General features: G+C 35.6%; 1 protein-coding gene across 4 annotated transcripts in view; it reads right to left on the bottom strand.

Moving 5' to 3' along the window:
• The window catches only part of PHTF2 (putative homeodomain transcription factor 2), a 131,631-nt gene that overhangs the window by 33,150 nt on the left and 79,884 nt on the right, over positions 1-18,597 (bottom strand). For 3 of the 4 annotated variants that reach the window (XM_070469833.1, XM_070469825.1, XM_070469830.1), the window contains 4 exons: positions 13,631-13,700; positions 12,905-13,063; positions 9,309-9,474; positions 8,236-8,400 (listed from right to left, as the gene is read on the bottom strand). In XM_070469833.1, the coding sequence (XP_070325934.1) occupies positions 8,236-8,400; positions 9,309-9,474; positions 12,905-13,063; positions 13,631-13,700 (560 nt within the window). The remainder of the gene's footprint in view (positions 1-8,235; positions 8,401-9,308; positions 9,475-12,904; positions 13,064-13,630; positions 13,701-18,597) is intronic. The other variant, XM_070469832.1, reaches the window with a different exon arrangement.

Genomic DNA, 18,597 nt, shown 5'->3' with positions numbered 1-18,597 from the left:
AAGTGAAATTACTTGACCTTATAAGAATGTGGGAAACTCAGACAGTGAAAGAGTGTGCTGGAAAGGTATTATGAAGTTTCACGGAAATTGTACTAGGTTGGAAAGGGAGGAGTAAGGCCATGAATAAGAGGAAAGAAGACTGGAAAGTTAGTAGAATAGAGTTATTAATCAGCCAGGATATGCAAGGAGAGAAATTTATTCGAGAAGAAAGATGAAAATGTTGGAGCTAAAGTCCCCAGGAACATCCTGAGAAAGATCAGTAGACAGTTGATAACATAGGCCTAGAAGACAATTGTCAAAGCGGAAAAAGTAGCTGTAACCTTGAAGAGTGACCCAGAACCCCAAAGGATCAAAAGATAGGAACCTAGGAAAAGGGCTTGAATCTGTAATAATGGCTGCTTTAAAAATATTTCTAAGGAGAATGCATTCTTTCTTTACCAGGACAAAGTAAAGACTGTATTAAACCAAGAGAAAGAGTTCTAGTAGCACTCATTCCATATACCTTTCAGCTATCTCCTACTTCCTCTCTTACCTCTGCCTCCTTCCAATTTTCTCTGGGCGGTTTCTCCCAACATCTCCTCAAATTATAAGTAATGCTGTCAGAAGGTATGAACAGTAATTTACTAAGCTACAGTAGCTATTTGATATTTCTCTCACACTAAATGCAGATAAGTTGAAAATCAAGCTGAAATAACAAAGAAAATACTAAATGTAAGTACAAACCTCAGGGTTTACAAAGCAGCTTAAAATACAAATTGAGGCATCCTGGTAGTGGCTGATAACAGCAGTGGTAATAAAAGAGTTGCAAGAGCATAGAGTAGTTGGAATGGAACAGCAGGAGTCGCCCAGCAACAGACAATAATGGCAACTAATTTGAAGGCAGTTTTAGGGCAGGGGGCAAGGTGCAGCCCAGAGGACTGGAGACGGGCTATCAATACACACAGAGGATTAATTAAATAAGTATATTAAGGACTGGAACCAGGTTTTTCAGTGACAGAGAATGAAAATATGAAGAGGAGAAAAGATACAATAAGCTTTGTGGTATTGCATCTGAACTGGAACTCTCTCTGAAAATCCATGGCTTATATCTAGACAAAGAAATAAATATAAATGTAAAAGGACACACACACACACACACTTTCTAGATCTTCCCACTGAGAAGGCTCCAGGGTGGCAACACCACAACAGCAATGAGTGTATCCAGCATTCAGAGCTTAGTTTCCACAAACTACTCTCCTTGAAGAAGCAGTTCATTCCAAGCCTGAGGAAGAGAAAGTACAAGTTGAACCTGGAAACATTTTGTTGTGCCAAAAAGTAAGGAAGGGTTCAGAAAATGACAAGGAAATCCCCAAAAGAAAAGAAACTCCTCTAAAGTATCCCCTGGCCAAACTGAAGTCAATCTAATCATCCAAATAAAAAATGACAATAACAAATTGAAAAAATAAAAATCCCTAAGTAAATGGTTAAGGGAAAGCTCTTCCTTAAAATGAATGCTAAATAATACATGTAGAAGGAAATGATGCAGTTAGAAAAATTACCATTCGGCAACTACCATAACTCAAGCAAGAACCATCAATGGATGCTAAAACTAGAAAGTGAAGGTGGGATGAGAAACGGGTCATTTTTATAGTTAATGTATCTCCACACAGGATATTTGTTGACTACAAAGGAGAAGTATATAAATTTACAGTGGAGAAATTTAGCTGCTGCTGCTATTGCTAAGTCGCTTCAGTCGTGTCCGACTCTGTGTGACCCCACAGACGGCAGCCCACCAGGCTCTGCCGTCCCTGGGATTCTCCAGGCAAGAACACGGAATGGGTTGCCATTTCCTTCTCCAGAAATTTAGCAGACACTATCTTAATCAAGTGATTCATATAAATATCACTAGTGAGGAACAAATCTACGCTGTTTGCCACCTGATAGTACACAATGATATTCCTACCAAAAATGTGGAACTGGGTTTAAATATGAAGAAATATCACACAGCTAACTCAGTGGTGCGCTGCTAACTGTTGAACAACCAGCTATCCAGGTGTAAAAAGTCCTTGTCTGTAGTGTCCTCTGATTTCTATGGTGGAGATAATCCTACCACGACCAATTTCAAGTACCAACTGATGATGCTGAAGACAGCATAGGGAAGAGATACACACTGAGCTCTCATGAGTCACCTGGAACTAGAAGCAGAAAACCACTGCATCAAATGCACAAACCCACACTAAGGGATATTCTACTAAGTGAATGCCCTGTATCTTCCAAACTGAAAAACATGAAACTTGAGGAAAGACTGAAGTCTGTCCCAGAGTGAAGGAGACTAAAAAGACATGACCCCTGAGTGTGGCATATGATCCCAGATTAGATCCTTTTGCTGTAAAAGATATTAATAGGGACAATTAACAGAACTGAACTGGGTCTCTGGGTGAAAAATATATGGGAGTTCTTTGCACTGTTCTCTCAACTTTTCTAATTATTAAATAACAATTGTTAAAATTGTTTCAAAGTAAAATTATGTATTTTTAAAAGTACAAACTGATTACTTTAGATTTTAACACAGGAGAAATGCAGGAAGGAGAAAATGTAGGAGAGCTAAGTTAAAAAAAAATGTAGATTAAAGAAGGTAAAAAATATAGGTTAAAGAGGTTAAACCTCCAGGCAAGGTTTAATTTTCCCACTGATTGCTATATCATTCATACTGTCATTAATAGTTGAAAGTAAGAACTTCAGAGAATAATAATTTCTCAAAAGGAACACAGATTACCAAGACTCAGATTTTAAGGAATTCCTCCCATTTCTTTACAAAAGATAATAAAACTGTTAGGGAAAGACAATGGGAGTGACATTCAGTTTTTAAAAAAAGATAACTATGAAATTCTACTTAGAATATATTTTTTAAAGGGAAGTTACTTCTACTTAAGACAACTTTAAAATATGTTAAAAAATAAACTGAAGGGAGTTAAATATCATTTTGATTTTCTTCCTTTTTCTTTTTTTGGGGTGATCATTTAATAGAAGTCCCTCTTTTACAGGAGATAATTTAGTCAGTTTACTGTTTTTTATCAATATTAATAGCACATTGATTTTAAAATAAACACATGTATATAAATCATCATTTCCTACCAAAAACAAAAAGCAGGGTAGAAAGAATCTAGCTAGGAATTAAAATCCTACAGTATAGAAAGAAATGGGAGCTTTTTACTATTATCTACAAAAAGATCTTACCTTTTGATAGCTACATTTAAATCATATAATACAATCACCTAATAAAATCAGAGTTAACAATGGGCAGTATGGTTAGTATCTTAAAAGAGGAGATATACAAGTCTTTACTGATTTTACTTACTCCACAATAGAAGTGGTATTTCTTGCATTTGGCCTTTTTTAACTGAAGTATTGTTGATGTACAATATTATTTTAGCATCAGCTGTACCAATATAGTGGTTCAGCATTTATACATTGCTGCACTGGATTCTGAACAAAAAGCATTTGCAATGACAGAATGTGCAATTTCGATGCCATGGTCATGGCTTATAAAGGTGCTAATAACTAATAAACACTTTCGGAAGGCATGACCTTTCTTTGAAGTATCATGCTTGACGTTCAAAGGAGGTAGCTCCATGTCAAAAATATCTTAGGAGGACATGACTTTAATTGCCTTAGTTCCTCCGTGAGACACAGTGGGAGACAATTTGGTTCTTTTCTGAAAAAAATGTAAATAAATTTTGTACATGTACGATTTACACCATAAATAAATGAGGAAACTAAATTTTTTCACATTAAAACTTTGGCCACAAAGTCAACACAACTTTTAAAGAACTACTTAGCTTATCAAATATCCAATCTACTATGCCAAACATGAAACTTACTATGTTTCTATATTAAAAAACCTAGTCAGATAATCAAGAACACTCAGAATACTCTGTACTGCTACGGAAAAAAAAATGTTGGAACTATTTTTTTGGTGCTCTCAAAACTATTCAGAGGTATATAAACTGAGCCAACTGAAGATCATGCTTTCGGTACTAAAGGACATTAGACATGCTAAGGAAAAAGTTAACAGCAGCAGGTAACTCTGCTCTAGGACACAGTATGAAATTCCTGGTCCTGCTCTCATTTGCACATGGTTAGGAATTAAGGGGAAGAGAAAGTTATAGAAACAAAAATGCATAAAACCTCAGATATAAGAGAATGACATAGGGGTCTATTATAACCATCACTGCTATCTGGATCTATGACTACACCTTGATTACATGCTAACATACCCCTTTCAAAGACTCTGGGGACCCTATGTTTCTCGAGGTATCCTCTATCACAAATAAGTTTGAGAGGTGTGCCAAATTATTTATAGTTTATTATTATAGCTTATTTATAGTACCTATAATCTTTCTAGGATCAATCCAACTCTAAAATACACTGACACTAGCAAATTTAATAAGTTATCTAGTTGTGTCCATAAGATAGTCTTAAAAATCTGGAAAAAGCCAGAATACACTGGCTTTTACATGGTCTTCATCCTTATCTGTGAAAGACATGCAACATAGCTTCACCCAATCGACAGCTTAAACAACTGAACTATTTAAACTACAGTCAGTAAAAGCCAAGTTTTAATCCTTGTATCTAAAATTTCTGGCGGGACTGCATACTACTTACACTATGCAGTATACTCCTTTATGTGAAGAAAATCAATTTATTAAACCTTTAATTTTCACTTTGGTGTTAAAAACAGTACATATGGAAGCTAACCAGAACAGAACACTTCAAGGTAGGTCAGTTATGCAGAGGAGTTAACATGTAACCTGGTTTTATTCTGCTGTCTCTAACTTACCAATTCAATTTATATAATTACTTTTTCTACTCAAAAGCAGAATTCCAAATGCTTTTGTTTTAATGATATTGTGATAGCCAAATGAAATCTTAAAAGACATGAAAGAGAACTTAGGGTCTATCTGAATTTTGAAACAGGTACCATGCTAAAGAGATGTACAACTTAGATGCAATTCTTCATATTTAATCTTTCTATAATTATGCCAATTTAAGACTATAACTAACTGATAGTAAACTGCTAAGTCCTTAGGAAATATGACTGATTTGTGTATCTTTCTAATTGATATTTTGTCTGGCTCAGTTTTCTCAGGTTTACAGAATCCCTTTACAATAATTCTCAATTCTTTTCAAATGAGAAATATTATGCCTTACTTTATTTTTTTATTTTATTTTGTTTTAGTCTTAATTTTTTTCCCAATTATTTTTATTAGTTGGAGGCTAATTACTTTACAATATTGTAGTGGTTTTTACCAAACATGAATCAGCCTATGCCTTTCTTTAAAAAGAAAAGTTTTATCTAGAAAATGAAATACACTTGCAAATGACATTAATAAGTAGTGCCTAACATAAATACAGGGTATTAAAAATACAGTTTTCATTGTAACATCCGGAAAACCATCAACTCACCAAACACAGGGCTTAGATATTTGTGTGATTATGCATTTATTTTTCCATCAGTTATGCTAATTCAACTTGTTATCACCAGAAACAACTTTAAATCTCGGTTGGTATTTCAGTTTAAGCACTCTGTGACTTACCAAAGCCTGAAAGACCAAGACATCATCAAGATTCCAGAACTCAGTTTAGAACTTTTGAAATTAACATTTTTCTTAAGATCTTTTTATACCCAGTATTTAAAACAGTCTCATTCATATGCTGGCAAATGATCCCAAATGAGACAGTTCAAAATAGTACTTCTTTAAAAACAGTCAGATTACAGTTGTCATGATTAAAGGGAATAAATCCAAAGGGATTTAGCCATTATAATATCAATAACTAGGAGTCAAAGTATGGTACAGCCCCAAAAAATGAAAATTAAAGTCTGAAACTCATTTGACTAGAGAAACATGGCAGAATTCTAAAGGCATGAACTAACTTAGGAGGATTCTGAATACTACATATTAATACAACACCAGTTTCAAATGACCAATATCTAAATGAGCCCCTCAAAGCAAAACATATCTATTATGCCATTGATACTTGCTTACAGAAAGTCTTGAGAAACATTTAAAAAATTGATTCTGCAGTGATAAAGCTATCATATTTTCACTGTCAGAAATTAGACATATTTATTTATATTCATAAAATTCTCCAAGCTAGGCTTCAACAATACATGAACTGAGAACTTCCAGATGTTCAAGCTGGATGTAGAAAAGGCAGAGGAACCAGATATCAAATTGTCAACATCCACTGGATCATGAAGAAAGCAAGAGTTCCAGAAAAACATCTGCTTCAGGGACTAAGCTAAAGCCTTTGATTATGTGGATCACAACAAACTGTGGAAAATTCTTAAGAGGATGGGAATACCAGACGACCTTACCTGCCTCCTAAGAAACCTGTATATGGGTCAAGAAGCAACAGTTAGAACCAAACATGCAACAACAGACTGGTTGCAAATTGGGAAAGGAGTATATCAAGGCTGTGTATTGTCACCCTGGTTATTTAACTTATATGCAGAGTACATCATAAGAAATGTCAGGCTGGCTGAAGCACAAGCTGGAATCAAGATTGCCAGAAGAAATATCAATAACCTCAGATATGCAGATGACACCACCTTTATGACAGAAAGCGAAGAAAAACTAAAGAGCCTCTAGATGAAATTGAGAGACAGTGAAAAAGCTGTCTCAAAACCCAACATTCAGAAAACTAAGATCATGGCATCCGGTCCCATCACTTCATGGCAAATAGATGGGGAAACAATGGAAACAGTGACAGACTTTATTTTGGGGGGCTCCAAAATCACTGCAGATGGTGACTGCAGTCATGAAATGAAAAGACACTTGCTCCTTGGAAGAAAAGCTATGACCAACCTAGATAGCATATTAAAAAGCAGAGACATTACTTTGCCAACAAAAGTCCATATAGTCAAAGCTATGGTTTTTCCAGGAGTCATGTATGGATGTGAGAGTTGGATTATAAAGAAGGCTAAGTGCTGAAGAATTGATGCTTTTGAACTGTGGTGTTGGAGAACTCTTGAGAGTCTCTTGAACTGCAAGGAGATCCAACTAGTCAATCCTAAAAGAAATCAATCCTGAACATTCATTGGAAGGACTGATACTGAAGCTGAAGCTCCAATACTTTCACCACCTGACGTGAAGCGCTGACTCATTAGAAAAGACCCTGATGTTGGGAAAGATTGAAGGCAGGAGGAGAAGGGGACAACAGAGGATGAGATGGTTGGATGGCATCACTGACTCGATGGACTTGAGTTTGAGTAAGCTCCAGGAGTTGGTGATGGACAGGGAAGCCTGGCATGCTACAGTCCATCGGGTGGCAAAGCGTCAGATGACTGAGCAACTGAAGTGAACTGATATAAAATATGTATTTTCTAGAAGACTAAGTGGTTGAAAAGTCAGAGAATCAACTTAATGCCACATTACTGAAAATTATTAAAATTTGTGAGAATTTCTCCCCAAATTACTATCAATGAGAATATGCCCAGGATATAAACTGATTAATTATATAATTAATTACATGCACTATAATTATATAGTGCATGATAAACTTTATCATAAGAACACAATCACAAATTGATAAAACAATGATACAAGCAGAGAAGTTACCAGAAGTGACTGAAAATAAGTTACTTGCAGTATCCCTTTTCTTGACTTATTAACTTAGCAATTTTCATCAGTTTTTATTATGGCATAAACTAAATAAAAAACCCAAACTACAAAAAACAGAATCTGGTATTATAGTATATATTTTATTCTTTCAAGTAACAGTACATATACCTATACCTGTATGTTTTATTTCAGATAATTTTAGGTAATTGAGGCAGATTTTTTAAAAAATGTCATACAACTCACATGCTATATTAACAAAGCCAATTTGTCCTATAGTGCTGATGAAGATTAAATAAGCAGCTTAATAGAAACAAAATAGTACTTGAGAAATCACAAAAGAAACTAAAATAAAAAAATACTAACTAAATATACTTTGATAGTATATATTCATTCTCATACAGATGTATTTATACATATATGTAAATATACATTTACATATATATGTGTTTATCTCAGAGTGAATTTTATGGTCTCTATTTTTTCCACTATATATAGCTTTATAATTTATAAAAATAAAATCCACAATAGGACTGTCATACTCAAAATCATTAGTATGCATTAATTAAGACTGTAGTGCCAAAAAAGGAACAGTGCATTTTTAAGCCATAGGAAGTCTTGAATAAATACAAACCCTGATAAAAAGAAAGCAGCATGCCAGAGATCTCTGAAGACAGCGCCAACGCTGTAAGAGGTGCTTGTACCGTGGCTCTGAGCTGCTCCCTCCTGTGTGTTATCTGTGGTACTAGAACCATCTCCTTCCCTATGTACTTCCAAATGGGCTGCTTTTCTTAATTTCCTTCATTAGAAGAGATTAAGAGTGGAAGGTAACTTTAAATTTTAATAACCACTTTCTCGACAGTACATTTAAAAATTCAGAAAACATAAACACAAGAACTCTAATACACAGTAAAATTCAGGTTGATGCATAAAAGTTATGCCAAATATTAAGTACATATTCAAGACCAGTTTCTATAAGTGTTAAGTTATTGTTTCTTGCTCATACTGACAAGTCAGTGGACACGAGGTTGTAAGGATAGCACTAGGCAGATTATTTACAAAAGTACCCCTTCCCTATTGGAATGCTACTTATTTGCAGATGAAGAAGAAAATTTAAATTGGAGAGACTTATAATCTATCTGTTCAGCAGTGCTACTTATCTAATTAGGTTGTGTTTTTTTTTTTTTTAAAAAGAGCTTAAATCGATATTCCAAAACGGCAAATGTCACAATCTCTTAGCAAGAACATTTAAAAGAGAAATTGTTCCCCAAGACCCTTAAAACAGAACTTCATTGTGCTAAGTGGCCAGTGAGACTTGCTATGCTTACTTAATCAAAGGGCAATATTAAACAGCTTCAAATGACATATAATAAATGGAATTTAGCTAAAAAATTTCCTTGACTTTTGTTTTTGCCAAAGCATCTTTTAAGTACAAGGTTCTGTAATAGTGGAAATTATTAGCAATTCCAACTAACATACATTCCCTATATTGATATCACGTGCCTCAGCAATGAGCTTCAAGAAAGAAAACAAAAACAAACAGGTATGGGGTCTCAAAATGGCTCTGAAGCAAATAAAAGAAACTAAATTATTCAACAGCTGATTCTGAAGCTCACTGTTTCAAGATAACATTTCATTCAAGTCAAGAACAATCCTTGATTCAAATTACAGAAATCTACAAAAAGATCACTTTTAAACAGACAGTACCTTCTTCTTTTACCCCCTGTACTTAGCGGAGGTTTGGGTGTTCTTGTTGAAACAATCTGACAGTGCACAGTACCTAGGAGCAGCATCAGCCATACTGGCTCAATCACTTCCGTCAGAGGTATGCTATGTGGGCTAGAAGCCGAACAGAATAATACTACTGCGGCAACTACAAAAAGGGAGAGAAATACATTTAATTATAGATTTGACAGTCATGTCCTCAAAACTTTAAAAAAACTTTAAAAAACTGTTCTAACATTGTTGTTTGCCAGATTATTTTTCTAAATTAAATGAGTATAAAAGTTACTTCAGACAAGCTCTTCAAGACTTGTTTGCCCCTGGCTAATCATGCCATTCAGAAATAAACTCTTGGAACAAAGTAACAGCCAAAATGGTCTCTAAAGTACACACCTTAACACTGCAATGAAAACTAGATCCATACAAATCTAAAGGCATTCCTAGTAAGATCACAGACACCCCCTCCTTAAAGGAAAAGGGGGACATAATAAAGAAATAATTAAAACCCCTGTAATGAACAGAATTGTGCCCTCCACCCTCATTCTGTAATGTTAAAGTCCTGACCCCCAACATGACTATCTTAACAGATAGGGCCTATATGATGCAATGAAGGTTGAATAAAATCATAAGGGTAGGACCTTAATCCAAAAGGACCAGTGCTCCTATAAGAGCTAGAGGTACCAGAAATCTCTTTCAGCTCATGCACAGAATAAAGGCCATGTGAGGATACTGCAAGAAGGCAGCCACCTACAAGACAGGAAAAGAAACCTCTAACAGACACCAACCCTAACAGCACCTTGATCTTAGACGTCCAGCTTCCATAACCATGAGAATATGAATTTGTGCTGTTTAAGCCACTCAGTCTGTAGTATTTTATTGTAGCAGTCTAACGGAATAGAGTAGACTAACAGAACAGAGTAGACTAACAGAATATCTATGACACATAAAAAAGATATGTAAACTGGAGAGGTATGAAGGAACTCTAATGCCTAATTCTCAAAAGTTAATAACTCACAGTGTAAGTAGTGGACTAACTAAACAAAAGGGGAAAGGGCTACACAGGCAAAAAAGAGTTACCCCCAAAACATACAGGTTACCAAAAAAGACACAGAATGTTTAAGAAACAGCACAGAACCAGTTTAGTTTGGTTAAAGTTGAGAAATTTAAGAGACTGACTGAGAAACTGGCTCTTTATCTTGAAGGCAATGACAATTAAAATTTAGAACTTGAGTGGCTGATTTATATTTGTAATGTAAAAGGTAAATGTGTGTGTGTGTATGTTCAGTCACTACGTCGTGTCTGACTCTTGTGACCCCATGGACTGTAGCCCCCCAGGCTCCTCTGTCCACGGGATTTCCCAGGCAAGAATACTGGGGTGGGTTGCCATTTCTTTCTCCAGGGGATCTTCCTGACCCAGAGATCAAAACCATGTCCCCTGAAAGGCAGGTGGATTCTTTACCACCAAGCCACCAGGGAAGCCCAAAAGGTAAATGGACAGAAAGTAAAAGACATTAAGGGCTCTTGGCAGTGATCCAGGAGAGAAATGACATAATAAGAAGGATGAAGCTGAAAATATATAGTTGATATACTTAAAAGGCATGTGACTGAAGTGAAAAACTGTAGTTATGTAAAACCCAGTCTGACTGCACACGATTCTTTCTACTCTCAGGACAAGAAGGTGGGATAGAGAACGAGGACACAATTAAGAGCACTACACTCTGCTCGATACGCAGAGGCAGAAGCACAGGGGCTTCTCCAGGCACTCAGACTGCTGGGGGTTTGTCTTATTGCGGCTTTGTCACTGGCTGCATGACTTGAAACACTTTAAACCAAGCTTTACCAGGGCAAATTTCAGTCGCAACGCTAAAAACACTAATAACATTAAACTTCAGTTTGGAACTGAAAAATATCTGTTTTTCATGCTTGATCTAAGCTATGCTCCTTATTTAATTTAGGCAAGCCAACATGTGAATTTCAGCCACAATATGCGACCTTCTAATTACACTGGAAACTTGTCTGTCCTCAAATACAATAAAGCAATAATATCAAAAAAGTACAAGGCACAGTGGTTACAATGAATGGTACTGATTAATTATTATTCTAATAAGCAATTGCAATTTCTGACCACTTTACAATAAAGTGTTCTCTAGGTAAACTAGAAAACATTGGAGGATAACTTCAAGTTCACTCCCTCTTAAGTATATAAGATATACACAAGCTTAAAGAAAGACTTCCTGGTGGCTCAGACAGTAAAGTGTCTGCCTACGACATGGGAGACCTGGGTTCGATCCCTGGGTCGGGAAGATCCTCTGGAGAAGGAAATGGCAACCCACTCCGTATTCTTGCCTGGAAAATCCTGTGGACGGAGGAGCCTGGTAGCCTATACTCCACGGGGTCACAAAGAGTCAGACACGACTGAGTGACTAAACTTAGAGAAATAACCTAAAAAAATCTTTCATTTTTATTGTTTTCATTTACTTAAAAGATATTATCTTTTACTTAGTATTTTTGATAGAAAGAAAGTGAAAGTCGCTCTTTGCGACCAACTGTCCAACTCTTTGTGACCCCATGGACTGTACAATCCATGGAATTCTCCAGGCCAGAATACTGGAGTGGGTAGCCGTTCCCTTCTCCAGGGGATCTTTCCAATCCAGGGACTGAACCCAGGTCTCCCGCACTGCGGGCGGATTCTCTACACACTGAGCCATGAGGGAAGCCCCTCAGGATTACAATTGTGTTAACAAAAAAATAAGATATTAAAAACACTAAAAGGGTATCAACCAAATTAAAATTGTTGTTCTGTGAGAGTGACAGAAATGTGAGCAATTTCTTCTTTTAGGCTGTAAATGCTCTAGAGTGTTGTGCATTTTGCACTGTATACTGTTGCTGTGACTGTGCCCTGGAACACTGCTGTGCTGGGGTGCAATGTTACAGAGGCGTGAAGCATGTGCTTCTGAAGTCAGACTGCTTAGACTTGAACCGGGACTGCCACACCTGCTGAGTATGTAACTTTGGACCTGCAGGTCCTTCAGGTCCCACGTCTATAGGCGAGGCATACTGACAGTACCCATGCTTCACTGGACGGTTGTATTAAATGAGCATCTGTGACAAGCTCTTAGAGCAGTACATGGTACACATAATTTTTTTTTTTTTTACACAGCATTTTAATACAGAATGAGGACAGTCTCAGAACACTGTGGTTAAGAGGGAAAAAAAAGAATACTGCTGAGAAAGGAAGAATTAACCTTAAGGCTTCATAAAAAAAGACTCATGTGTCCATATATGTAGGGGTACATTTGGAAGAGATTCTGTAATTTCTAAAAATCCTCTCAATTTGTATTTTTCTTTAGCAATACACATTCAAATTATAATAAAATTATTTTGGAAAATAACTACTTTGCTTTCTTAAACATTTTTAATCCCAAACTATTTGTGTCTTACTAAATCAAGTATCACTATAAATTTTTTTTCCATACTCGGAAGTAGTATATTTTAAAAATAACAAAGTCTTAGTAATCCTAACCAAAAAAAAAAAATGCTGAAAGTTAAAAGCAAAATGCATTTCTTTCATTTAGTTGTACCTTGAAGAAGATAAAGGACTAGAAGCCAGAAAAAGATGACTTTTGATGTTACTTGTAACCACCACCGGAAGAAAAAGGGAAAAAATACAACTCGAACAATTCCCTTTCTAGTCAAAGAAGTCCATGGACTTTCAGGTTTTGCCTTAGCAAATGCAGACCCTAAGAAAAGTAATGCAAAATGAAAGACAACATTTATTAGTTTTTAATTTCCTTAAAGAAAAAAATTTCAACATCTGAAGAACAATACAACATATTATTTCTTTTGTACTATGGGTGTCAACTGTCCAACTGTGGGTAGGAAACATTTTTAAAAACATCACACATGCCATTATATTGACTCAGGTACTTTGAAAAGAACTATTTTTAACTGAAATAACAGCAAAATTTCTCCTACATATTTTATAAATACAAGACAATTTTCAAACGTCAGTTTCAGTTAGGAATTAAAAATACCACTTTAATGTTTATAACAAGCTTTATAGTTTGCTAAGCAAATACAAGCTGCTTTTCTTTTACACTTATTACTTGGAATGATTTTTAGTGAGAGAAAAGACTAGTCAATGGTATTTAAAGGTCTCCACTCTCTCTTTTTTAATACTACTTCTAACTTCATTTAGCCTCACATTGCTTTTATTCCTACAAACATATATATCTAACCCATTTTGAACTCTGTTCCTTTGAGGACAATTTCTAATTTCATTAAATATTTGGTTATTCAAGACTCACCTCTTACAAGATCGACATCTATGAGGTCTGGTTTCACATGTGCTGTTTTCTTTGGTTTATTCCTTAACCCCTGTAATATATTAAAAGTAGTATTGATAAGAGACTGGATCTTAAAGTTCTTATCACAAGAAAAAAAATATGTAAGCATGTATGGGGATGATTATTTAAACTAGACTTACTGTTGGGATCATTTCTCAATATATACAAATATCTAATTACTATGTTTTACACCTGAAACTAGTATGTTATATGTCAATTTTAACTCAGCAAAAAAGTAGTATTGAAATTCAACACATGTACATTTTTAATACCCAAAACCAATGCCTAAAGATTTCGATTAAGAAGAAAAACTTTAAGCAATATAATGTACAAAAACTATCACATATATTTGTGACAAACGGAACACAACAGTAGTGTAATGAATTTTATTATTTCCAAAAGGATAACTTTAGGGATGTATGTAACACATGGGGTCTGTTTATTACGAAAAGCATAATTTTAAAACAAAGACTATCACCACCAATTCAGATGTACAGCCTGAGATGGTCCAGGAGACTGAGGTGGCCCTTGTTTTGCACAGGGAAGTTCTGAAGCTGGCTGGGACAACAGCGGCCCTAAAGGGCCTTTAAGGTGTGATGCCAGAGGCAGTGCTGAAGAGAGCAGTGGTCACAGAGTTGAGGACAGACAGGAATGCAGACTTCTTAGCAGATGCCAACATGTAGGGTGAGACCAGAGAGGACAATGCACATCTCAGGGCTGCCACTATCTTCACATGCCAACCACTAACCAGACCACAATGCTACCTTATCACCTCATAGCTTAGATGCCATGCCCAGGAGGAGGAAGGAGAAGGCAGAAATCATGAAATGAATTAGTTTCAACTTGAAATTACTGAACACTAAGATTAAGTTTCTGCATCAGTGTATCAAGTTAGAGTAGGAGTAGAGATCAAAATCAACGAAAAAAAAAATCAAAAAATAAATTACACTTTATAACTTAAGACTAGGATGTTAAGAACTGGAGGAGCCCAGGCTAAACTCCTTGGAATCCAAGTGCTGAGAGATGACCTAGTGTTTCAAAGATTTGTTTATTGTTCATTCAGTTAACCAAGTAACTATAAAGTAAATCCTTTGTTTAGTCCTGATCTAAGTAATAATGACTCCTTAAAATAAAAATTTAATCAAGTAACATTTTTATCTGAAACAGAGAATAGGACATTTGAGCTCAAAATTAACTGAGATGTTTAAACCTAAAATGTATCCTGAAATCAAGATGCAATTAAGCTCTGAACTCCTTCAAACAGTCTGTCCATGTGAAGTTGCAAACTACCCACAGATACAAAAACAAAAGAAAGAAGATCAGAGTTGAAGACACAGCCATGATCATCTTACATATAGTCAATCCTGATATTCATAGATTCCATACCTGCAAACTCACCTATATGCTAAGATTAATTTGTCCCTAAAATCAACATTTGCTGTGATCTTGCAGTCATTTGCAGACATGCACAGGGAGAGTGTTAACATTCCCAGCTGAGATAGAACAAGGCATCACTCTGCCTTCTTGCATAGCTCTCCTTTCAGTTCCTTTTCACAATCTATTCAGCGTCAAATCTTTTGCTTTCTGTTGGTAATTTTGTGTGGAAATGGTCCCTGAGATAGTGCTGACAAGTGGTCTAGTGTTCCTAAGTGCATGAAGGCTGTGACGTGGCTCACTGAGAAAATGTGTTAGATAAGCTGTGCTCAGGCATGAGATGTTTCCCGTTAGTTCAGTGTTAATGAATCAACACCATATATTAAATAAGATGTCATTTAAACAAGGTTATGTATTGATTAGCTGACAAGTGTTGTGACTAGGGGCTTGCAGGAACTTAATTCTGTATTTCTCCTAAAAACAACAGTCAGTATTCACTAAATCAGCATTCACGGTGAGCTGAAAGAATATTAACTACTGCACATCACAAAAAACAACTATCTGCATCCCATTTCCCACTTTAATGTCATGATAGTGTCACTCGTAGACTGTAAATCACTCCCAATATTTTGCAAATTGGAAAGGTAAACTAGTAAAACATATTTAAACAAAAAATTCACTGATCAAACACTATTTAAATTTGGCATGAAGTTTATTATGCTATTTTACCTTTATTAGTGCCAATAAATTTGAAAACAATAACATATTTTCATTTACTTCTATCTTTCATAAACTGTTTTTCTAGCACTTTGAAAATAACCTTACTGCCAATGTTTATAACAAATCTGAAGCCTAATTTACTGCTGTAAACCTAAACTTTTCCTCGACAGTTTTAAGAACTTTAAGTCCTTATAAGAGAAACAGTAAAGTATTTTGATTTATGCAATTATGCTGTTTTTCAACATGCTTTTTCTACTTGGCATTTTAAATATGTGTTTAATTTCCTATTTTATATTTTATTAAAACATTTTGAACTATCATACACTGTAAAGTCATAGCATAATTTTAAGCTACATTGTAAAGTCATAGCATTATAAAGTCACAGCAGAGTTGACAAAAACTTACCCTTCAAGGTAGCCTATCAGAGTATTTAAAGGGTTTTAAAAAAAAGGATATACAAGAGTATTATTAAAAAATAAAAATAAAAAAAATTAAAAAATTTTAAAAAGAGTATTATTGATAAATCTTCTACCATTAGTGATTTTATTCACAAAAACAAAAAATATTAGTACCAATGTGTCAGCATTTATAACATGTGATTTTAATTAAGTAGATATTTTAAGTTGGACAACTTTAAATTGGTTTTGAGTAAACTACACTTACACAAAACAGCATAGCTTTCAGTACTAAAAAAATTATGAGCCTTCAAAAAGTTTAAGTGAACAAACAAAAAACGAAAACTAACTTAGCTTCAGAAAGATTTTCTTAAACTACTGGTTTAACTAAAAAGTAGAAATAATCAAGTGCTATGAATATAACTGCCAAGAAATCAAATAATATATTCTTTATTGAGTGTGTATTATTGAAATAATACACTTTCTTTTTTTATTGAAATAAACCACTTTCTGGAAATCCTATTTAGTTTCCCCCATCCCTTCAATGACTTGAAACAACATAGCTTGTTTTGTTGAAACTTTACAGATCTGCTGCTGCTGCTAAGTCGCTTCAGTCGTGTCCGACTCTGTGCGACCCCATAGATGGCAGCCCACCAGGCTCCCCCGTCCCTGGGATTCTCCAGGCAAGAACACTGGAGTGGGTTCCCATTTCCTTCTCCAATGCATGAAAGTGAAAAGTGAAAGTGAAGTCGCTAAGTCGTGTCTGACTCAGAGACCCGATGGACCACAGCCTACCAGGCTCCCCCGTCCATGGGATGTTCCAGGCAAGAGTATTAGAGTGGGTTGCCATTGCCTTCTCCTACTAGTGGGTACTAAAACAGGGAAATTTCATATTTACTTTTAAATTTGGGTCAAAGGGAACAGAAAACTATACTTTTCAGTTATAATTTCTAAAATGCTTAAGAAAAAAATAAGCTGCAATTTACAAAAGACTTTACACTTTAGCAGTATTAGCTAGGGTCTTTATATAAAAACAATTATCAAGAAATAATTTTCATTGTTTCCTTTAATTGTTGCTCACTGCTTTGACAGATAATAAAAGAACTAATTATATAAAAGGACAAAGCCAATACATTTGTTATCGTATTCTCTAAGCACAACAGGTACAGTGTTCTTTTTTAATCAAATATCGACATTAATACACCACAGTTACCCAACTTCTCTACCTTCCATAGAATAAACACAAAATTATTTTACACTAAAAATAGCTTGCTTCCAATAGAACGTTTAATAAGAATGGAATGTGCTTTGAGGCTTGTCAAGAAATTGAGCCTTTTAATGCAAAATAACAAAAGTAAGTTTTAATTCTTCAGTTACTATTTCAAAGTATTATCTTTAAAAGGAGACATATTTCGGAAACAAGTTATGAGTCTTAGCCTTCCCTAAGTTCATCCTACCAGCACACAAGTACCAACTGATATAATCCTCCCTTACCTTAGACTCTATTTAGGCATTAAAATAGATCTATTAAAAATGAGATTACATTAGTAAAATAGTAATTGGTGATGAGCACTTAAAGCTAAAAAACTGCACACAGATACACAGATATATTTGGGGTGGGGAGTTAATTTCAAAAACATCCAAATGTGCCAACCGGTAACACAATCTCTTAAGGTAGTTAACATTTCCTGCCCAACAAGTTAAAGACTGTCAAAGAGCATTTTAAAGCATCTTAGTAGACCTCTCTGCTAATATTCTTGACTATTCCAGCTGTGATATTCTCAGACTACTGTTTCACGATCTCTCATTTCTCTTTCCTCCTTCACTTACATCTCTCTCTCTTTTTTAATAAACCTATCCGTTAAATCTTGTTTCCCAATGTTCTGTTCTCAGCCTTTTTCTCTCATCATTCAATGTAAATCCACTGAGTCCTATGGCCGTATCTGTATAATGTGTACCATATATAATATACATAACACCCAGGCACACAAATTAGCGACTGAACAATAAAAAACCACCCACACATAGGTAGCTCAGCTGACAATTGCAGGAGACCCCGGTTTGATTCCTGGGCCAGGAAGATCTGCTGGAGAAGGGACAGGCTGCCCACTCCAGTATGCTTGGGTTTCCCTTCTGGCTCAGCTGGTAAAGAATCTGCCTGCAATGCAGGAGACCTGGGTTTGATCCCTGGGTTGGGAAGATCCCCCGGAGAAGGGAAAGGCTACTCACTCCATTATTCTGGCCTGGAGAATTCCAAGGACCATTCCATGGGGGTCACAAAGGATCAGACACAACTGAGAGACTTTCACTTTCATATGTATACATGTGGAGAATCTGCCTGCAATGTGAGAAATCAGGTTCGATCCCTGGGTTGGAAAGATTCCCTGAAGAAGGAAATGACAACTCACTCCAGTATGCTAGCCTGGAGAATTCTATGAA

The sequence above is a fragment of the Odocoileus virginianus genome, chromosome 1 (genome assembly GCF_023699985.2).
Source record: "Odocoileus virginianus isolate 20LAN1187 ecotype Illinois chromosome 1, Ovbor_1.2, whole genome shotgun sequence".
NCBI lineage: Eukaryota > Metazoa > Chordata > Mammalia > Artiodactyla > Cervidae > Odocoileus > Odocoileus virginianus.
Note: the sequence above shows the minus strand (reverse complement) of the source record. Positions and strands in the feature narration are given on the sequence as shown.